Raw genomic sequence first — 24,088 nt, 5'->3', positions numbered from 1 at the left:
CAAAAATTAAATTTATTAACAGGACATTTTTAAAATATACATAAGTCATAGTTCCATGTAAATGGTTCCAAAACGGTTGAAATAATTTATCCGGGAGAAAATGAATGAATAAATATTTAAATAAGCTAGTAATATACAATAAAATAAGGAAATTTTCGGGTCCTCACATGAGGACTATCAATGAGTTGATTGAGGGAGGGAAGTGGAATATACATTGTCTGCAGCAATGGTTCATCGAATAGGATATTGAGCACATTGTTAGTATACCCCTTAGTTTCTACAGTAGAAGAGATAGACTGTTCTGGAAACATACCAAATCTAGGGTGTATACAGTAAAATCAGGATATGCTACAGCAAAATTGGAGGAAATTTCCAAGAGCAAAATGATTGATCCTGGTGCAGAAACTAGTTGGGAAATTAGAAAACACACTGTATGGAAGAAGCTGTGGAGCCTTAACTTGAAGATAAACTGAAACACTTTTTGTGGAGAAGTTTGCATAACAGCCTGCCAGTAAATGAATCCATATATAGAAGAATAGGGAAAGGAAATAGTTTGTGTAACTGTTGTGGAGAGGCAGCTTAAACCACTGAGCATATATTTTTCTCCTGCCCAAAGGCCAAAATGACATGGAAAATAGCACCTGTTAGGTGGGAGGGAATAACTGAGCTTCAAAGTAACCTATAGAGATGGTGGGATGCAGTGATGCAATTAGCCAACAACGACCAAGGACAAGATAGAATAAACCTCACAGTAAACATCCTATGGCAAATCTGGAATGCATGAAACAAGATGGTATTCCACTGTGAGAACACGGAGGCAAAGCAGATTGTTGATAAAGCACATCAAGAATGGATTGAGTATGATAATGAAACTGTTGCAGATGCAAGAAACAATGTCACTCCAGAAATTGGCAGACAAAAATGACATGGCTGGGAACCACCTAAGGAGGGAGTGATCAAAATAAATACAGATGCGGCAATACCAGCTAAAATGGTAAGAACAGGCTTGGGGATAATAGCCAGGAACTGGCTTGGAAAAGTTGTGAAAGTGAAAGGAATATCTGAATGCAAGAGAGGAGAAGCAAGCAAAAAAGAAGCACTAGCTATTAGAAGTGCTCTAGTAATGGCAAATGACGCAGGTTGGACTAACATAGAAGTCCAAACAAACTGCAAAGGAGTAGTGGACCAAATCAACATAGGCAATGTTCATGACAGTAGCATAGAAACAGTCCTGAAGGACATTGGTGACCTTAGATAGGAGTTTGAATATTGCAGATTCTGTTTTGTTCCTAGGGCTGGAAATGGTTGCAGCCATTTCCTGGCACAATATTCTGCCAAACAAGTTAAGAATATTGAATGGGAAAATAATTTCCCAACGTGGCTAATAGATCTAGCAATAAAGGATATGGGGGTAGTTACCCCTTTTTATAATTAGCTCTTGTATTATCAAGTGTTCATAGCTATAAAATGTTGACATTTGTTGGAAAAAAAAAAGATTATACTGCCCCCAAGGACGATTGTTGTAAGTTGAATGTCATGAGGTTGTACTGAAAAAAACACCGCTTTAGTTGAGACACTTAGGCAAACACTACAAGTTTTCCATGGGTTTTGCATCAAATTGATTTTCCAGAAAAGGATAAAGTTTGCGTGCTTAACTAAATAGCATATTCATTAGCATCATCAAAGAAGCAATTGTGGACACATTACAATACAAAAGTTTTACATTTAGAAAGCACAGACTGCAAAAAAAAAATGATGTTTAAGCATAGCCATAAGAATTCTAAAGGATGAAACTATGAAAATAAGAGAGGAATGATTAAATTCTCTCTAACTCAACAGGAAAACAAGCATTTATTCTCCTTGTCCTTCAAACTATTGATACTACAAGGCAACAAAGAATATTTAGAGGCTAAGAGTTCCTTGACTTTAGCAAACTTAACAGTCAATAAATTTATACAACTATTTAAGCCCAAAGGCTAAGGAAACAATGACTCCAACTTTGACAGGAACCAAAAATATAAATAAACTAATTTCAAATTCTTATTGCCCTAAGTTGCAATGTGACACAAGGACTTTAGCATTAGTTTGAGTTACACAAATACCTTTAGACACCACAAACCAAACAAAACATAATAGTTATCCTATTTACGGGCAAAATCACCTGAATACATTCCAACTAGTAACTGAAACAGCCAGCAAAATCCAACTATCCACCATTATCTGTAATACTCAGATTGCCCTTAATTCTAGTAAGTGAATGCGTCAACACATCAACTATCCACTGCTTGACCAAGAAGATACAATCAGGATGTTCAAATATATGAGAAAAACTCCCTTGTAAGTTCAATGTATGCAATGAATTGCACAAGACTAGATATTTCTTATTCAGTGTATAGACTAGTTAGGTATACCAAGAATCCAGGTAAAGATCATCGGAAAGCAGTAACTAGTATCCTTGGTTATCTTAAAAAAACCAAAGATTTGGATCTATTCTACAATAATTTTCAAGTGTTCTTGAGGGGTATATAGATGCTAGTTGGGTAACTAGTATTGGTGATCAAAATCCTACTAGTGGATGGATGTTTATGCTGGGTGGTGGAGCTATTTCTTAGACTTCAAAGAAACAAACTTTGATTACTCATTTCACCGTAGAAGCTGAATTCATGGCTTTATCTTCTAGACACAGAGAAGGGGAGTGGTTAAGAGATTTATTACTTAATAAATGTGTGGCCTTATCCTATGCCTGCAATTGCATTGCATTGTTATAGTGACGCTACTATATTTAGAGTATTGAACAAAGTGTACAATTGTAAATCTGGGCATATAAGTTTGAGGCACACCTGTATTAGACAAATGTTGAAAGATGGCATTGTCACAGTTGTGTTTGTAAGAACTCATAATAATTTAGCGGATCTGTTGACTAAAACTCTTGCGAGGGACTTGGTGAATTGGACAACATCGGGAATGGGATTAAAACTATTTGTCTAGAATCAATAGCAATGGTAAGCCAATGTTCTTCTAGTACTACCCCTAGTTAGAAAGGTTTAAAGGGTAAAAACAAATTGCTAATAAGTGATTGTGAGTACTATAATTTTTGTTATACCATTCCAAGTGGTAGTACATCATGTTACTCTTAATCAAGCAGGTTGAGAAGTATTCTCTTAATAAACATATTTCTTAGTGCTTTATTTGTTAAAGTTAGAAATATAGTTTACTATATGATCATAGAAGTGGTGCCACTTCTAATAAAAGTTTAGGATAATCTTTTATACATGATCATGAACTAGGATAAGCACATGGTCGGTAATAGTGCTAAAGATAAAATATGATTGTTGGATGCAAGTTGATTAGTTCATGTGTGTGATAATTCTGTTTTAATTTCAAATCTTGGTTTAAGCAATCTAACCACCTCGATTTGATTAGAACTTGTGAATTACTTGAACTGAGGAAAAGTTTAAAACAAAAGTTACTTTTCTTTATGCATGATATCATAAGTGATGGTTTAGCATTTCATACTACAAACTAAGTGGGGGAATGTTGGAAATTAGTTTGTAGTATGAAAATTGATCGTGACTTGTGACATGATTTTTCTTTTGATGTCTAGAAGTTTGGTTTATGAATTTCCTACAAAATTCATAGGTACATTTATGTTTCTTCTCAAGTTCATAGTTCATGGAAATACTCAATTCATGTACTTGAAATACTAAATTCATCAATGGACATTACATGAAGATACATTGTCGTATCTTCTCAAGTTCATTAGTTCATGTATTTGGTGTGCTATATTCATAAATGGACATTAAATGAAGTTCATATACTTTTGCTCTTGAATTGCCTATAAATAGAGGCAGTCCAAACCTTTCTTGTGGCAACTTGTACTTAAGCTATTTTAGATTTGCAAAACCAACTTCTTGTATCCCTTTCTTGTGAAAATTAAGTTTAAACTTGTTGTAATCTAGTTTTCATTTCCATTATATCCTAGAGGTAATTTGCCATCTCAACCCGGTTAGCAAGATAGTGGGGACAAATAGCACCTTAAAGAGAGTGATCACCTTGGAAACTCTCTTGAATTCCCCAAAATTAGTTTAGTAAAGTTCTTGATATTATTCTTGTAATAGCTCTGTAGTAGATTCCATACACATGTAATCCCCATATTCTTCGACATCAACAATCCATAAAAACTTCCAAATTGGGGGAGCCCTGAAATTGCATTGTGGGATAAGCCAAATCTCAATGTAGAGAACACGAAACTTCTATATTTCCAATAACCCTAACACAATAGATCTCTTATCATTTAAAATTTCATATCTTATCATTAAAATTTCATATATATCATATAATTATACATGTATTTTGCATATGAATAGTTTTGGCTGAGTAGAGAAAGAGGATGAGAGAGAGAATTATTTTGTGTATGAATAATTTTGGTTGAGTAGAGAAAGAAAATGAAAGAGAGAGAGTATTAGAACTGAAAGAAAAAGAGAGGAGAGAGGATTTGCAGAGAAATTTGCTGATTTATTATGTCATGTACATTGGGTATATTGTTAGAAAACTTTCCTTTCACGTATTCCAATATTTTGCTAGGTAACGGGCCCATATAAGTTAAATGGTCATTCTGTCAAATTGTGCAAAATACCACTTGTGAGGCCCATTTCCGTTTATGGATAGTTCGATAATCATCATCCATTAAAATCCAAACCACTCAACACCCATTTAGTAATTGGTTGAACTGGATTGGATCAAATTTAATCCATGAATCATTTCATTCAAATCCAAACCATTTAACACCCATTTACTAATTGGATTGAACTAGATTGGATCAAATTTAAACCATGATCCATTTAATAAAATCAGAAATGATCCAATTATTCATTTACTAATTGAATTGAATAGGTTCGATTCTAATCATTATTACAGATGAGATACACTTCCAGGATTATAGTTCACTTTGTAGTTTCACTAGCTGTCTATGTCTGGTGTGGTTTGATCTGCAAGTGTAGAATTCAATTGACACGTGGAGCCGAGGACGAGCGACTTTCTTCCTAATTGGGTGAGGCGTGCTAGTTGTGAGTTTACAGTTCACTTACTATGCATGGGTTTCTAATTTCCTTTAAGGCAGATTGAGAGGCATTTTATTCTTCTTAAGGATTGCCTTGTGGTTTTTTTTAGCTTGTACTCATGCAAATTGTTGGCTTCAATATAACAGCATAAGTTTAATGGTGTTTCCGCGTGTAACATTAGCTTGAAGTTTGAATTTGCAATTTACTTGGGTCGTGTGGATTTTGAATGTCTTTAAGCCAAATTGAGAATTGTTTTATAGGAATTGGTCTGGCCCCCTTTTTTCTTTTGGCTTGTATGTGAAGAGGATTGCTGTGAACTCTGCTTCTATATAGCAGGCAATTTTATACTTCGCACCTGGAGCATAGATTTGGAATTTTGGTAGTCAACAATTAAGGTTACCTTTTTCATGCTTTTTCGATTTGAGGTGCGACAGTTAAGGGTCCTGCATTGTAGGCAGCACTATTTATTTGAGGGTTGACACTTTTATATTAGTAATAAAGATAAAAAAAAATGACATACAAGTACAGCAGACAATTGTACATCAGGTTTTGAAAAGATTTAAGTTTGATTTTATATAGAGGATAGAGTAGAAAATGCTACGGGCGTGGAAAACCCTTGGTTTTGTACTTCATAGCTATAATTTTATAAGAACGAAGGAATTGAATAATGAGTCATAAACATGATGAAGAAGAAGACATAAGCGCTGAGGTCCGTGAACAAGAGCACTTCTTGGTCCCACCAGAGCATGAACTGTCAACTCAACAAGGCCAATAGTAAGTGCAAGGCTGATAACAAGTCATACGAAATCATTCTACACTTATTTTTTCCTATTTTTTGGGTACAACAAAACGTAAGTCATTGTTCACTTTTTTAGCATCTCAGTATGAATTAGTGTAGAAATTAGTGTAGTTTTGTTTATTGTAGCTTGTCCTCATATATTGGTTCGGAATTGGCATGAATGCAGACGTAATGCAACCCGGCGGCCTAGTTCGTGCTGTTCCCTAGCCCTGCCCTGATCCCAGAGTAAACTATGTAAAAGTCAGATAATAGTTCGTTATCTGGACCCAAATTTTTGATAATCTGACTCTTTTAAAGGTTGACCTTGGGTGAGTGGGGAAGGACAGTCTACTCTGAAGCCTGAACCAGAGAAACAGAAGAGTAGTGCGGAGACTGCAGAGTCTGTAGGCGCAATGTTTTGGCATCTCTTAACAGTTTTTGCAGCAACGGCTCTTCACTTCAGTGCCACTGGTGAAGCTTCTGAATGTTTGACCGATGGCAAGTTTATACTTCTCAGGATTCCAACTCGTGTTTCTTTTCATTTTGCTTTCTTATTGAGTTGTTTCTGTTCAACAAAATGATTGAAACATTATGTGGATCATGATAAAAGGTTTTCCATTAGTGAGAAATGTTAGCAAGCTTCCACAAGGTAGCTTCGGGATTCCCGGTTTGTCTCACAGCACCCTTGCGGGTTCAGTCTTGCATGGCATGAAAGAGGCAAGACACTATTTTGTCGGTATTTTTACAGCATGTTTTACATCTCAAGGTCGTGCTTCTCCCGCTTCCTCTCTTTTTGCTAAAGTTCGATCAGTAGCAGCAGCTTCAGCTTTATGATTGTCCGTACATGTCTAATTCAGCCAAATTGTTAACAATTAAGCTATGGCATTCTACTAATTCCTGATGCATGTTTGTTTGGAAAAGTAGGCAGATTGAATATTAAAAGAATAGAAAGGAAAGAAAAAGAGTAAATTGTTGAACTAGTTACTTCTGATTTAAACTTATAGGTTGAGGTATGGCTGCAAACATTGGCTCCGGGAGCTCGCACCCCAATCCATAGACACTCATGTGAGGAGGCATTCCTGGTCCTAAAGGGGAGTGGCACTCTCTATCTTACGACAAATATGCACCCCGAATTCCCTGGGAATCCACATGAGTTCCGTATCTTCTCAAATAGCACATTCCTTGTCCCTATTGATGATGTTCATCAGGCAAATTCTCCTCTCTATTCCCCTCTATTTTTTATTTTTATTTTTTTGGAGGAGGTAGCCAAGTTACATACTCTGTTTCTTATACTGACATCAAAATTAGTAGTCTGTTATATTTGTATTTAACAAATTTTCGAAGATCACAACTTTGTGTCAGTACCTTAACATCACGGTACTTCAATTACAATTGATACCAGGTCTGGAACACAAATGAGCAGGAGGATTTACAAATTTTGGTTATTATATCTCGTCCACCTGTGAAAGTGTAAGCATATTATCCTCTTTCATCCACCTGTGAAAGTGTTAGTGTATTATCCTCCTTTACGGCAGATAGCTAACAGTCCATCTTGAATCCTGAAAGCTGAAGATCTAAAGACAACAGCAATATATTTTTTACATGTATTGTGCAAAATCATCTTCACTTGGCTTTTTCCAACATAAAGTTCGTTCACTCTCAGCAAAATAACTGTCCATCAAATCAATCATCAATACGTTTCCCTCCGATGCATACCGAGTTTTGACGGGTAGTATATATTGAACTTGTCATCTGGGTTCTTCCTTTCAGGTTCACATATGATGACTGGTTTATGCCACATACAGCTGCCAAACTACTCTTCCCTATCTTCTGGGATGCAGTGTGTTTCCAGACGCCTTTGGAAAGAGACGAGCTTTAACTTTCCAATACAAAAATCACTTGGATTCCGCTACACATTGGGTTCAAAAAACACTTAGAAATATATCCGAGTATAACGCGTGCTGTATCATGATTTTACTTGTGTATTTTGTAAACCTTCCTTTTCTGCTGAAATTGGGGTTTGAAACTCTGAGTTCAGCACAAACTGAGGTCCATTTGATTTCCACCTGTATGTTTCCATGCTTGCAGAAGTACTTTTTTTTTTGTCAAAAACTACATGTGATGAAACTTTTACAGCCATGAATGAACTATTAGATAAATTTCCTGCAGAAAGTTACTGGCATGGAAAAAGAGATAGGTTTTGCTGCAATTTACACGCAAATGGGGTTTTGACTAATAATTAGGCAAGGCCATATTAAAACTCACTTAAAAGTGGATTAGCCCTCAGCAGGTTCACCTTTTCCCATTTGCCTCGTTTAAGAAGTTTCCCTCGCAAGAATGACATACGATTACTGTCTACAGCAAAACAGTAACGCATCATATTACCCAAAATGAAAAAATAAATACAACAATAACGCATCATTTTACCCAAAACAAAAAAAAAATAAATAAATATATTCTATGCATCGACAATTTGGCATCACATTTTAAAAGATGTGCCGTTGACTCTCTATAGATGATAGGAGTGGACAAGTAGTAACGTGAGTATCCAATCCATATATATAAAAGGAGTTTCTAGGGTGATGGTTTATGTGCCTCATGGAAGGGGTAATTTAGTGATTTAAGGTTTGCTTTACTAAATTGGCTGAACAGATTGTATAATAGCTTAATGCAAGGGAAGTGGTAGACTTTATGGTCTTTATCAGCGTTTATCAGCTTTTAATTACAAAGTACAAACTATTATACAAACTACTATGAAAAGGTGGTTTAATTGCAAACTTAATCATATTCCTGAATTAGGACATATTTAACGGGAAATAAGTGGAGGAGTTGTGTTTTTTTGCCGTTACTATAGTAACCTCCATCTGCTGGAATTCTTCTCATTTAATTATAGTTTTCACGGACAGCAATTATGCTGTGTATTAGATTGGGATTTTGCTTCCATTTTGCAGCAGTTTTCTGAACAGGTACGTTTTGTTGAGGCCATCCATTTTTTGGTTTTTAGCATTAGGTATTTTTGTGTTTTTGTTTTTCTACAAGCAATCTATAACCTTTGTATGTGTTGTAATGTTCCACCGTTTGAGTTGAGTTGTTCATGTCAAATTTCTAAAATTGATAAAATGTTTTATGTTTTCTGTTGCTGCAATTTGTGGAGAAATGTATTCTTCAACTGTATATAGTCGATAATTACTATCTTTATGTAGATAGTTATTGGATTTGTTTTCCCATCTGTTTAGTTATCTGCTTTGAATCAAATTATTTAGCATGCAAATTATGTTTATATATAATTACTTATTTTGTGTTGGACCAACAACAAAGAGAATACTAGGTAATGGCTGCAAAACTAACTAGAAAAAGGTTTCAAATCGTGATTACAAATCACTTTCCTTAAAGCTTTATTCATCCACTATAATGTGCAAAAGACCAAGGATGAATATATATCCTCTACGATAATATGAAGTTTGGTTACAAAAACTCTACTCTAAGTTGTTATAACCCCCAAAAAACAAAGAAGAGAAGAGCAGAAATTTTTCTAGAACTTGTAGATCTTGTCTGCAGCCAAAAGACCACAAATTGATCCATATAAATAAGATTTCATGTCCCTTAGATGGTTATTGAATGTTAGAAATTTGTCTAGAGATGCATCCCTTCAAATGGCGGTTGAATCATTTGAAACTTGAAAGGTTGCAAGCACAATAGCAGAAAGCTGAAAATTTGAAATTTTCAATAATTGAAAATTCTTTAACAATCCCCAGCAATTTTCAATATATTGAAAATTTGTTTATAGATCACTGAAAAATTCTGATAACCTATGCATGAACAATGATGTCTTTCGATTGAACCACCATTTTCATGTTAATTGAGTATAACTTGTTAATCCTACTTGGTAGACAAGTTTTGAGTCTCGAGTATATGCAACAAACCACATAAATTAACATACACAGATTCACTTCTCTTCAATTTGTTTATACAAATGATACATTAGGTCTTGTATCCCTATCCTTTCATGAACCTGTTCAAAGTTAAGTTCTAACTTTGTGGATGCCATCAATCCAACATTCATACAGGCAAGCTCTTAATGCTCCCGCCATTTATAGCATTTTAAAGGACTTGTTAAGAACTCTAGTTCAACCTTCCAATTTCAAGCGGGAAAAATCACACTACACCTTCTGGGATGTTAGGCTGGTTGTTATAACTAGTGTTGAATCAAGGTTCCATTGTTAGTGATTCATGGATTGGACTTCAATCCCATCTCATTAGATGTTTTAATCATCACTTCCTTTGTTAATCCCTTAGTTAAAGGATCAGCCAGGTTCTCTTTTGATCTTATAAAATCTATGGTTATCACACCATTTGTGATCAAATCTCTTACTAGACTATGCCTTAATCCAACATGTCTAGATTTGCCATTGTACACTTGGCTATAAGTTTTAGCAAGTGTAGCAGCACTATCACAATATATGGAGATTGGGGAAATTGGCTTTGGCCACATAGGTATCTCTAATAGTAAATTTCATAACCATTCAGCTTCTTTGCTAGTTGATGCCAAAGTTATAAATTCAGCTGCCATGGTGGAGATGGTTATGCATGTTTACTTCTTGGACGCCTAAGAAATTGCTCCTTCACCTAACATAAAGACCGATCCACTTGTAGTAGAATGATCATCTTTATTTGTCATCCAACTACCATCTGAATAACTTTCTAATACTAAAGGATAGCCACCATAGCAAATGTTATAGTCTTTGGTATGTTTTAAATACCTCAAGACTCTAGTTACACCTAACTAATGCTATTTGTTTGGATTACTTGTGTATTCACTTAACACGCCTACAGCCAACGCTAAATCTGGCCTTGTACATGTCATTGCATACATCAAACATCCAATCACTTTGGTATAAGCCAATTGAGACACAAGATCACCAACATATTTAACAAAGTCAATTTTTTGGTCAATGGAAATTAAGGCAGGCTTACAATCTGTGAAAGCAAAATTTGTCCTTGTTCTCTCTTAATTATTATTCCTAGGATAACATCGGCCTCTCCCATATCGTTCATTTCAAACTTGCATCATAGCAACTTTTTGGTCTCATTGACTTGTTTTAAGTAAATACCAAAGATTAACATATCATCCACATATAAGCAAATAATGATACCTTTACCTCTCATATACTTGCTATATACACATTTGTCCGATTCATTAATTTTGAACCCACTTGTAAGCATTACCTGGTCAAATTTTGGTGCCATTGTTTTGGTGCTTGTTTTAATCCGTACAAGGACTTTACAAGTCTATACACTTTGTGCTCTTGCCCAGGTACAACAAACCATTCAGGTTGTTTCATGTGCACTTCTTCATCCTATTCACCATTAAAAAATGCAATCTTGACATCCATTTGGTGAATTACCCATTTTTGGATTGAATCTATCACAAGTAGCACCCTCATGGTAGCTATTCTCACTACCGGTGAGTAAGTATCAAAATAATCAAGGCTATGTTTTTTAGTAAAGCCCTTGGCAACTAATCTAGCCTTAAACTTGTCTATGGTTCCATCCACCTTCAATTCCTTCTTGAAGATTTTCCAAGCAATTGGCTCAGAACCTAGTGGTAAATCCACTAACTCCCAGGTTTTATTGGCCATAATTAAGTCCATCTCATCATTTATAGCATGTTTCCAAAATGAAGCGTCATGTGACTCCATTGCTTCATCAATGTTTTAAGATTGGTTTCGGTATTAAAGTAATAAGGAATAGTATTACTTATTTCATACCTTGTCCCTTCAACAAGGTAAGTAACAAAATCTAAGCCAAAAGACTTCGCCTTAAAGATTGTAGGAACAACAACAAAGAGAATACTATGAAATGGCTTCAAAACTAACTGTCGCGCCCCATTTTTCACGATGAAAATAAGGTGTTTACAAAAGATGTGATTTTATTTAAAAATAAGTGGAAAAGGACCTAGAATGGGACTTTAAAGAATGCGACAGTTTCGGTCCAAAATTTAGTCTAAAAAGGTTTTTAAGAAAAATAGAAGTCACTACTTGGTATTTGTGAGAACCTTAGAATTTTCATATTTTCTTAGTCTATTGTTTATTCTCATTTTCCCTCTTAAGTGAAAATTTGTTAATTAATCGTTTTAAACAAAGGAAGGTTTGTTGTTATGTATATTTGTGTGTGAGATACGTATATATGTGTATGTGTTAGAAGTACAGTTGATCGTGGCAATCGAACTTGGAAAAGAGGAAAAAATTTTTGCGAAAAGACCGAAGGGCCGAATCCGGCCGGATTGTTGAGGGTTTTTGAAAAAATTGACTTTGCTACTGCCTTGAATCCGGCCAAGAATCCGGCCGGATTGTGACGTGGCACAGGCGGCCACCAACTTTGACCGCTTGTTTCCTTCCATTTTATATAGCTTTTGGCCCAAAAATATCTTCATTTCACCCTTGCTCAACCGTGAGTCATAGAGAGAAGAAAGAAAGCTCTTCAAATTCTAGTTTCAATTTTCTCTTAGATCTGGAGTTTTCACCATTAGAATTTAATCTACTCCGTACAAGTGCTAGCTAGGGTAGACTAGAGGTCTTGGTGGAGTTATTTTTGGAAGAGAAGCCCTAAGTTTCTACCTTTGTTGAGCTCATAAGGTGAGTTGTTGAGAAATTCCCTTTTTGGTTCTAATATTGGTTAATTAGTGACTTGTAAAGGCTAGAGGTGCTATATTGTGGATGATTTCATGGTTTTAAGTCAAGTTGGTTCAATTTCTGATTTATTGGGTATTTTTCTGACTTTATATGAAAGTCATGGATTAGTCTTGGATTGATAGATTGAAATGGGGTTAAATGGAACCTTTGTGCGTTAATTTCGTTTGTTTGCGGAAAATTTACGCTTGTGGGGATAATTTCAGATTTTAGGGTTTCAATTTGGGGGTTTTCTTATAATTGGCTCTTAAGCTTCTAATTGGCTTTGATTAAAGGGTATTGTGGCCTAATTGAGTGTGTTTTATTGCTTGTTAATTGTATATGTGATAATGGTTAATTGCTATGAGTAATGGGTTTTAGATTGTTGGGTGAAAATGAAGAAAATTAGGGGAAATGCTGTCCGTTTCTTTTCTTGTCTTGTAAATGAGTTAAAGTGATTTTACAAATGTGTTTTGTATCAAGTTGGACGTATTTCCTTGAAAATTTCATCGGGTCTTTCAATAGGGGTTCGAGGGCTAAGTTTCTATTTGAACTTGTATATTTCCGCTTGGCAAATAATGTGACCGTTTTACCCTTTTAAGACATGATACCTCTTCCGTTTGAAACTTCAAATGTTCCTTACGCCCTTCCCAAAATATAGAGGTATGAGTTAGGGTTTTATCGGCCACAAATAAATTACTTTTAAGCGAGGTTTTAAGTGTGGAAGTTAACGTATTTTTATCATCATTTCACATGATTTTCATCAAGGCACTGGTCATATAATGCCCACTTGAATATATTGCTTTTGAGTCATATAAACGATTCCGAAACAATATCTCTTAGCTGATCCAGTTGGATTCCAATTTGACTTTGGTCCAAGTGTTTCCCGCCGGAAATTTTGTAACCCTTTTGAGTTTGGTTTTGCACTTGGTTTATGAAACCCTAGTTATTTTCGTCCTCCGAACCAAATCCCCTCTTTTCACTAGGAGTCGTCTTTATACGTTTTATTTGTTATTTGTCAGATTTTCTTCGATTCACTTACTTGTTTTGCTAGATGAACTGTAATATTCTTTCTCGTTGAATCTTAGGTTTTCTCGGTGACTGAGGGTAATATCCGGTAGGATATTTTGGACATTATTTTGCATAATTAGGTGAGTGTTCCTTGTTTGCTATATTTTCCTTGACTTCATGGCTTGTGTTATTATTTGATAAGGTGCTAAGTGCTTTCATGGATTTCCAAAACGAGTTTTCTAGGCGAGTGTGTACTTTATCGCACTCGACCTAAATGAATGTGAAATTTTTAATGATTTAATGATTGAAACGTTAGTTGTGCTGAACTGGACCCTGCCCTTCGTTACCGGTCGACTCGAGCCAGAAGTGGACTCGGTCGAGCGATATGGAGACCCTGGGTGAATTGGTATACTCGAGTATTACCTTGTATTCTGGTGGAGCCTGGCCAACGTCCAGGAGGGGGTGAATGAAATGAACGAACGAACGAGGGGTTTACTTACAAAAATGCCTTTTTTAAAATGACCGGAGGAATAAGGGAAATGACAGGAGAACGAACGAACGAATGAATATATGGCTCCCTGTGAACCCGTATCCTTTTAAAGAATGTGTTTATTGCTTTATCTTGTACTTGTATCTTGAATTATTGGTTATATGTAATGAATGAATTGAACTTCTAGTTGCCTATGTGTTCGGAACCTCACTGAGCTTTTAGCTTATCCCTTTAGTTTTGTTTTCCTTAACAGGGGAAGGCGAGCAAGGACGAGAGCTCTGTATAGACTAGCTTAGTCTAGTTCTTTGATTTTGTAATGGTTCTCAACCTAGTGCTTGGCACGGGCTGGTTGTATGGTGAATTGAGAACCTTTGTATATTCGATGGTTGTATTTCCTTTTGAGATAGCAATGTATATAAGTTTCACGTTAAACTTGGATCATTGTTATACTTATTCTTGTGGTTTTATTCCGATGGTTGCTTGAGGTATGACTGAGTCTCGGCGAGAGCTGGGCAGGCGGTCCGCCGACTCCTCTGGTTCGCCTTAGAGGAAGGTGGGGCTGTCACAGTTGGTATCAAAGCCTGCTTCGCGTGGTCTCTGCGCGGAGTGAGCCTGGACTGAGTGGTGACTAAGTATGAAGGATTAAGTGCTCGTTCGAGCATAAGCTATGAATTGTGAATGGTATAGGCCTTAAATTTTGTTGTGGTATCTGAGAACCATAGATAGGTACATCAAGGAGGATTCTCGGTTGTAGATGGTTTACTCTTGGGACTGGCCAACTTGAGATGTGAATTGTCTTATTTCAGATTCTTGTGCCCGAGTACTCCAGAGTCGAGGCGGTGTTAAGTATTTGAGATTTGCATTTTGGGAACATGAACAGGTTTTGTCTATCTGGCTAGAATGAGTACAAGAGGTCAATGGACATCTAGTTTGGATAGTAAGTGACGTGAGAGACCGGACAGGTTATTTAACTGAGAGCGGGATGATATCACCTTTACTTTTGATTTGCCCTTATACCATTATGACATGACATTGGTTTGAGCATTTGTGCATATGGTTATCTGTCTAATTTGATATGAATTTGTGTATTTGATGATCATCTGTCTTCCTGATACCTGGTGTGTTATGTGCGTATATGTCTATTTGTGTATTGGTGTGCTAGAATTTGATTATTTTCGTCCATTTACTGCATTTATTCACTAAATTACCTTTCGGAAAAAAAAAATGGGGAGAATATATATGGAGGGAAGACGTAGTCGCGGACGTGGTCGTGGCCGTTGGACTAAGCGAGTCCAAGAGACAATAGAAGAAAGGGAAACAACAGTTGAACCAGTACAAGGACCCAGGGTTGAGGCCGGAGACCAAATGGCGACGGTAATTCAACAAATGACAAACATTTTTGAGAGGACTTGCAAATTCCTTATATATTTCTTGAAGATTTCCTTTGATTTGAAATTATTTGGAAAATATTATTCTATACCATCTTACTACTCAATCACCCTAGAGAAAAAAAAAATATGCCAATGATCATAGGAAATTAGGGTTTTAGGTGAGAAATAATATGTGATTAGAAGCTATGATATAAAGTTAGTGAATAGGAAGTAAAAGCCCTAGTACGTGTAATTTAAGGAAAACAGATAGAACTGACGTGTACCGTTCGTTACCGAGTGAGTGCACCGATTAAACCCTACTTTATTTCTTTAATCTCCTCATTTTATTTTGACTAATTAGCCTTAAAATATCTTATACATGAGTCACCATGGTTGGCCAAAGGAAGAAGAAAGAAAACTCTAGAAAGGACACATGTCAAGCCCTTATTGGAAGGAGCTTTGACTAATTTGTATCAACCATCATAAAACAAGAATTTAACCAAATCTTCTCCATTTCTTCACCACCTTGGCCGAAAATAGAGAGAGAACAAGGGGAGAGAAACTTCATCTTCACCAACTAAATTTCTTGCTTAATCTTAAACTCCAACCATAAATCTTGTGAATCACTTCACAAAAATTACTCTTTAGGGAAGATTAGAGCTTTGTATGGCAAGATTTTGAAGGAAAGGTTGTGGTCTTCTCCTACAAGCATCCTAGGAAGGTATCATGGCTTTTCACCCTTTTCTTTTTCCCAATTTTGGTTAAATACGGCTAGAAGCTTTTAATTTGAGTTAAAACGGTTAATTAGTGAGTTTTGTTGGAGTTGGGGGAATGATTAGCTAGGGTTACATTTTCAGCTTTGATTATGATCATATATCCTTTAATTGATGTTATGAAGCTGCTAGTTGGAGGTTTTGATGATTTAAACCTAACAAACATGAAATTCTAGCAACAAAGTTCTAATTCCAGGTTTAAATTCTCACAAACACCTTTCTGCCCGTTTTTGTTTCATTATGATAGAGGCCGAATTAGCCTTAGCCCAAAACATGAAAGTTGTACAGAATGGTATTTTATAGTTTCCTACAAAATTTCAGCCCAATCGGAGCAATGTAACCTATGAAAAGACCGAAATACCCCTGCTGCCCTGTTTCTACCCGAACATGCCAATCAGCTTCTGTAATTGGTTAGTTTGATCCGGATTACTACTGATTTTGTTGATGATGTCTTCTTAATAATTATAGCCTTGTATCTTATCTTTCAAATGGCTTTGGAATTACCTGAATTGGAGTTGTGTGTGCTGAGATATGAGTGAATAAAGCAGGACTGCTAGTTGATTTCTACAGTGAATCTCGAACTGGAATATCTGGATTTGTTTTGGTAAATTTGACCTAGTTAGGGTGAGAACTGGACTGAGTGGTCTTCATGAAGGTTGTAGGTCTTTGTATTAGCTTTTCAACACCTCCAAGAACACCCTAAAGAGACTTTGGTAGCCTGAGATATGGCCATTTAAATGTAGTATGGTTAATTAGCCGATTAGTTGGAACCTGGTTCTGTGAACTGGGAATTTGATTAGGTTACACTGGAAATTTGACCAAGTGATCTTCGAGAAAGTTGTAGGACTTCATCTTAGCTTCTAAATGGTATAAGTTGTACCCTAATCCAATAAGCGTAGCTTCGGTTGTGTCCATTATGTAAAACTCTATCAAATCTGTCTCTTGTTAAATTTGATTTCCGCACTTGTTGTTAGTTGATTTTTGTCCTTGTATTGTCTTGAGCCTATTGGATGGCTATTGAAGTTAGATTGTTGTGTGTATACCTTTGGGTTTAGATGAGAAAAATAATGAAGCCAAAATGGCTGAAAAATTAGGTAAACACAAAGGGCATACTGCCCAAATTTACGCTCAAGAACTAGAAAACTATACTTGCAACTTGAGTAAGGGTTAAGAGTAAATATTTGCATCTTCTTTTACCGAGGTATATGAGTAAGGATTTGGCCGAACTTAAACCCTTGAGAAATAAAATAATGACTGCTCGAAATACGTTTTCTTTATCATTTCGACTTAAATGGAGATTTCAAAGTTTTACGAGCAAGCATAAGTTTTACAAATATTTTACTCATAGCCTTGGTTTAAATGTACTCTTTTCACTTCCAAAACTATACTTATACTTTGTACTAGTAGTTATTCAGATTTTCTTTGATTCACTTAAACTTTGGAGGGGTTTAACTATAATATTTTCTCTTGGCTATTATTAGGGTTTCTTGGCGATTGAAAGTGTTATCCGGGAGGATACTTTGGACATTATTTTGCTTAACTAGGTGAGTGTTCCTTGTTTGTTATATTTTCTTGACTTATTGGCTTGTTATTATTGATTGATAATGTGTTAAGTGCTTTCAATGATTGCTTAAAATGAGTTTTCTACGCGAGTGTGTACTTTATCGCACTCGACCTAAATGAATGTGAAATTTTCAATGATTAAATGATTAAATGCTAGTTGCGCATGAATGTAAGCCGTTTGGCTGAATTGGGCCCTTGCTCTTCGTTGCTGATCGACTCGAGCCAGAAGCGGACTCGGTCGGGCGATTTAGTGACCCTAGGTGAACGTTTGGTATACTCGAGTATTACCTTATTGTCGGGTGGAGCCTGGCCAACGTCCAGGAGGGGGTGAATGAAATGAACGAATGAATGTCAATGCAAACGAGGGTTTTACTTACAAAAATGTATTTTAAATGATTGGAGGAATAAGGGGAATGACAGGAGAATGAATGAACGAACGAACGAATGAATGGCTCCCTGTGACCCGTATCCTTTTAATGAATGTGTTTATCGCTTTACTTTGTATTTGTATCTTGAATTATTGGTTATATGTAATGAATGCTTTGAACCTCTTATTGCCTATGTGTTCGGAACCTCACTGAGCTTTTAGCTCACCCCTTTAGTTTTGTTTCCTTAACAGGGGGATGCGAGCAAGGACGAGAGCCTAGTGTAGGTTAGCCTAGTATAGTTTTTTTTTGTTTTGTAATGGTTCTCGCCCTAGTGCTTGGCACGGGTTGGATGAATGACGAATTGAGAACCTTTGTATATTCGATAATTGTACTTCCTTTTGAGATTGAAATGTATATAAGTTTCGCTTTAAGTTTTGGATTGTTATTTCGTTTGATCTTGTGGTTTTATTTCGGATTTGATTGAGGTTCGACTGAGTCCCGGTGAGAGCTGGGCGGGCGGTCCGCCGAACCCTCTGGTTCGCCTTAGGGAGAGGTGAGGCCGTCACAGTTGGTATCAGAGCTTGCTTCGTATGGTCTCTACGTGGAGTGAGCCTGGACTAAGTGGTGAACAAGTATAAAGGCTAAGTGCTCGTTCGAGCATAAGTTATGAATTGTGAATGTTATAGGTCTTAAATCTTTCTCATGGTATCTGAGGACCATAAATAGGTATGTCGAGTAGGAATTTCGATTGTAGATGGTTTACTCTTGGGACTGGCCAGCTCGAGAGGTGAATTATCTTATTTCGGATTCTTGTGCCTGAGTACTCCAGAGTTTAGACGGTACTAAGTACTTGAGATTTGCATTTTGGGAATATGAATAGGCTTTGTCTGGCTATAATAGGTATAAGAGGTTAATGGACATCGAGTCAGATAGAAAGTGACGTGAGAGACCGGACGGGTTTGTTCTAACTGGGTGTGGGACGATATATCCCTTTTCTTTTGATTCGCCCGTATATTGTCACTACATGCTGTCAGTTGTGTATTTGTGTATATGAATATCTGCCTGACTTGAGACGTATTTGTATATTTGATTATTTGTTTCCTTGATATGTTTATGTGGTGTGTTATGTGTGTATATGTTTATTTGGGTATTTGGTGCCCTAAATTTTAGTTACTTTAGTCACCTTATTGCGTTTATTCATTAAATTATTTAAAAAAAAAGAGGGGAAAATATATATGGCGGGAAGACGTAGTCGAGGACGAGGTCGTGGCCGTGGGACTAAGCGAGCCCAGGAGCCAAGAGAAGAAAGGGAAATCAGAGTTGAACAAGAGCAAGGACCAAGTGTCGAAGCCGGTGACCAAATGGCGACTGCAATGCAACAGATGACGAATATTTTGGCACGACTGGTGGATCAACAAGGCCAAATGGCCGTGAATCAACCGCAGAACCCTGAAATCGGAGAAGACAAGGCTCTTGAAAGGTTCCAGAAGTTTGCTCCTCCAAAATTCCTTGGAGGGCCCGATCCGAACGTAGCTGAACAATGGGTAGAAACCATGGTTAACATCTTCACAGCTCTAAACTACACTGAACAAAGGCATGTGAACTTTGCAGTGTTCTAATTTGAAGGACCGGCCCGAGCATGGTGGAACGTGATTAGAGCAAAGTGGGAAAGAGAACAGACCGTATGGACATGGGCGAATTTCATAAGGGAATTTAACGAGAAGTACCTCCCTCCTTTAGTCCAAGAAAGGAGAGAGGAGGAGTTTATTGGGTTACGCCAAGGAACGCTAAGTGTGGCCGAATATGAAACGAAATTTACAAGACTATCCAAGTTTGCTTCTGAATTGGTGACCACAGAGCGGCGAAGAGTAAGACGGTTCATACAGGGATTAAATTTGGAAATCCAAGAAGCATTAGCGGCTGTACAAGTGAATACGTTTACGGAGGCTCTTGAGAAAACTCAACGAATTGAGAATGCAAAGACACAAGTAAAAGCCTCCCAAACTCGGAAAAGAGGTGCATCTGGTAATGTATCTGAGGAACTAAAGTGCATAAGGTGAACTCTTTACCCCGCCCACCATGGACCTTAGGGGTGTTAGATGAACGATCTACAAAAAGAAGTCAAGTAGGCCATGAGGAGATTTCTCAAAAAAGCAAACAAGTGGCTTCTTTCTTGACCTGTGGCTACTGTGGAAAGGTCAATCACACAGAGAGTGATTGTTGGAGGAAAGGGTGGAAGTGTTTGATTTGCAGAAGTGGTGACCACCAGGTTAGCAACTGTTCGAGGAAACGGTCACGTGAAAGTAGTACTCAGCAACTGGAGGGCACTAAACCAAAATCAGCGAATGAAAAAGGGAACCGAACAAAAGTACCAGCAAGGGTATATGCCTTAGACAACCAACAAGCTCCTGAGCCATCTGAAGGTAAAACTTTCGAGAACGAAATTTCTTAAGGGGAGAGAGTGTGAGGACTTGCAAATTCCTTATATATTTCTTGAAAATTTCCTTTTATTTGAAAATTATTTGGAAAATATTATTCTATACCATCTTACTACTCAATCACCCTAGAGAAAAAAAAAATATGACAATGATCATGGGAAATTAGGGTTTTCCTTTCCGATTTCAAATCAAAGTGAAATAGGGTTTTCGTGTATCCGCAGTGTAAGGATCAAATTTGGTGCCTAAGAGTGACTTTTAGGTGAGAAATAATATGTGATTAGAAGCTATGATATAAAGTTAGTGAATAGGAAGTAAAAGCCCTAGTACGTGTAATTTAAGGAAAACGGATAGAACTGACGTGTACCGTTCATTACCGAGTGAGTGCACCGATTAAACCTTATTTTATTTCTTTAATCTCCTCATTTTATTTTGACTAATTAGCCTAAAAATATCTTATACATGAGTCACCATGGTAGGCCAAAGGAAGAAGAAAGAAACTCTAGAAAGGACACATGTCAAGCCCTTATTGGAAGGAGTTTTGACTAATTTGTATCAACCATCATAAAACAAGAATTTAACCAAATCTTCTCCATTTCTTCACCACCTTGGCCGAAAATAGAGAGAGAACAAGGGGAGAGAAACTTCATCTTCACCAACTAAATTTCTTGCTTAATCTTAAACTCCAACCATAAATCTTGTGAATCACTTCACAAAAACTACTCTTTAGGGAAGATTAGAGCTTTGTAGGGCAAGATTTTGAAGGAAAGGTTGTGGTCTTCTCCTACAAGCATCCTAGGAAGGTATCATGGCTTTTCACCCTTTTCTTTTTACCAATTTTGGTTAAATATGGCTAGAAGCTTTTAATTTTGAGTTACAACGGTTAATTAGTGAGTTTTGTTGGAGTTGGGGGGATGATTAGCTAGTGTTTCATTTTCAGCTTTGATTATGATCACATATCCTTTAATTGATGTTATGAAGTTGCTAGTTGGAGGTTTTGATGATTTAAACCTAACAAACATGAAATTCTAGCAACTAAGTTCTAATTCCAGGTTTAAATTCTCACAAACACCATTCTGTCCGTTTTTTTTTCATCATGATAGAGGCCGAATTAGCCTTAGATCAAAACATGAAAGTTCTAGAGAATGATGTTTTATAGTTGCCTGAAAAATTTCAGCCCAATCGGAAAAACGTATCCTATGAAAAGATCAAAATACCCCTGCTGCCCTGTTTCTACCCAAACATGCTAATCAGCTTCTGTAATTGGTTAGTTTGACCAGGATTACTACTGATTTTGTTGATGATGTCTTCTTAAGAATTATAGCCTTGTATCTTAGCTTTCAAATGGCTTTGGAATTACCTAAATTGGAGTTGTGTGTGCTGAGAAATGAGTGAATAAAGCAGGACTGCTAGTTGATTTCTGCAGTGAATCTCGAACTGGAACATCTGGAATTGTTTTGGTAAATTTGACCTAGTTAGGGTGAGAACTGGACTGAGTGGTCTTAATGGAAGTTGTATGTCTTTGTATTAGCTTTTCAACACCTCCACGAACACCCTAAAGGGACTTTGGTAGCCTGATATATGGCCATTTAAATGTAGTACGGTTAATTAGCCGATTAGTTGGAACCTGGTTCTGTGAACTGGGAATTTGATTAGGTTACACTGGAAATTTGACCAATTGATCTTCATGAAAGTTGTAGGACTTCATCTTAGCTTCGAAATGGTATAAGTTGTACCCTAATCCAATAAGTGTAGCTTCGGTTGTGTCCGTTATGTAAAACTCTATCAAATCTGTCTCTTGTTAAATTTGATTTCCGCACTTGTTGTTAGTTGATTTTTGTCCTTGTATTGTCTTAAGCCTATTGGACGGCTGTTGAAATTAGATTGTTGTGTGTATACCTTTGGGTTTAAATGAGAAAATAATGAAGCCAAAATGGCTGAAAAATTAGGAAAACACAAAGGGCATACTGCCCAAATTTACGCTCGAGAACTAGAAAACTATACTTGCAACTTGAGTAAGGGTTAAGAGTGAATATCACTTGAACCATCTAGAATATTTGCATCTTCTTTTACCGAGGTATATAAGTAAGGACTTGGCCGAACTTATACCCTTGAGAAATAAAATAATGACTGTTCGAAGTACATTTTCTTTATCACTTCGACTTAAATGGAGATTTCAAAGTTTTACGAGCAAGCATAAGTTTTACAAATATTTTACTCATAGCCTTGGTTTAAATGTACTCTTTTCACTTCCAAAACTATACTTATACTTTGTACTAGTAGTTATTCGGATTTTCTTTGGTTCACTTAAAATTTGGAGGGGTTTAACTATAAGATTTTCTCTTGGCTATTATTAGGGTTTCTTGGCGATTGAAAGTGTTATTCGTGTGACAGCCCCACCTCCCCCTAAGGCGAACCAAAGGGTTCGGCGGACCGCCTGCCCAACTCTCGCCGGGACTCAGTCAGTCACTATAAGAAAAGACAATAAAACCCACAAAACAATCGAAATAACAATAATTCCAAACTTAAACGTAAACTTATATACATATCCATCCCAAAAGCAATACAACTTATGTACAAAGGTTCTCCATTCTCCATACAACCAGCCCACAAAACTGGGCCCTGCCCTTCGTTACTGATCGACTCGAGCCAGAAGCGAACTCGGTCGGGCGATATGGTGACCCTGGGTGAATTGGTATACTCGAGTATTACCTTGTATTCTGGTGGAGCCTGACCAACATCCAGGAGGGGGTGAATGAAATGAACGAACGAACGAGGGGTTTACTTACAAAAATGCATTTTTTTAAAATGACCGGAGGAATAAGGGAAATGATAGGAAAACGAACGAACGAACGAATATATGGCTCCCTGTGAGCCCGTATCCTTTTAAACAATGTGTTTATCGCTTTATCTTGTACTTATATCTTGAATTATTGGTTATATGTAATGAATGCATTGAATTTCTTGTTTCCTATGTGTTTGGAACCTCACTGAGCTTTTAGCTCATCCCTTTAGTTTTGTTTTCCTTAACAGGGGTAGGCAAGCAAGGACGAGAGCTCTGTATAGACTAGCTTGGTCTAGTTCTTTGACTTTGTAATGGTTCTCGCCCTAGTGCTTGGCACGGGCTGGTTGTATGGTGAATTGAGAACCTTAGTATATTCGATGGTTGTATTTCCTTTTGAGATAACAATGTATATAAGTTTCACGTTAAGATTGGATCATTGTTATACTTATTCTTGTGGTTTTATTCCGATGGTTGTTTAAGGTACGACTGAGTCCAGCGAGAGTTGGGCAGGCGGTCCGCCGACTGTGAGAACCCGTAAATTTTCTTATGTTCTAGGCTTTATTTTATTTAGGGTTAAATACCAAAAACCCCCATGTGGTTTGCCTAATGTTCACTTTACCTCCCTATGGTTTGGAAACCTACAATTTGACTCCCTGTCGTTTCAACTAAAGTGTATTTAACGGAATTTCTGTTAGATTTTCACTTTAGGTGAAACGATAGGGAGTTAAATTGTATATTTTCAAACCATAGGGAGGTAAAGTGTACATTTGACAAACCACAGGGGGGT

General features: G+C 36.9%; 1 protein-coding gene across 1 annotated transcript; it reads left to right on the top strand.

Annotated features, from left to right (window-relative positions):
- Nucleotides 1-6,167: 6,167 nt before the first annotated feature.
- LOC113724360 (auxin-binding protein T85-like) lies at nucleotides 6,168-8,035 on the top strand. Its single transcript, XM_027247268.2, has 5 exons — nucleotides 6,168-6,336; nucleotides 6,449-6,555; nucleotides 6,843-7,046; nucleotides 7,241-7,308; nucleotides 7,609-8,035. Exons 1-5 carry the CDS (start codon nucleotides 6,252-6,254, stop codon nucleotides 7,715-7,717), a joined length of 573 nt encoding a protein of 190 aa, XP_027103069.2. The 5' UTR covers nucleotides 6,168-6,251; the 3' UTR covers nucleotides 7,718-8,035.
- The last annotated feature ends 16,053 nt before the right edge of the window (nucleotides 8,036-24,088 follow it).

Source organism: Coffea arabica, chromosome 2c, assembly GCF_036785885.1.
Source record: "Coffea arabica cultivar ET-39 chromosome 2c, Coffea Arabica ET-39 HiFi, whole genome shotgun sequence".
NCBI lineage: Eukaryota > Viridiplantae > Streptophyta > Magnoliopsida > Gentianales > Rubiaceae > Coffea > Coffea arabica.
Note: the sequence above shows the minus strand (reverse complement) of the source record. Positions and strands in the feature narration are given on the sequence as shown.

Excerpts from the sequence above, each read along its gene's own strand:
- LOC113724360 (XM_027247268.2), top strand. The coding sequence starts at position 6,252 with ATGTTTTGGCATCTCTTAACAGTTTTTGCAGCAACGGCTCTTCACTTC. Across the intron at positions 6,337-6,448 it reads TTCTGAATGTTTGACCGATG|GTTTTCCATTAGTGAGAAAT; the intron begins GCAAGTTTATAC and ends TCATGATAAAAG. Across the intron at positions 6,556-6,842 it reads TCTTGCATGGCATGAAAGAG|GTTGAGGTATGGCTGCAAAC; the intron begins GCAAGACACTAT and ends TTAAACTTATAG.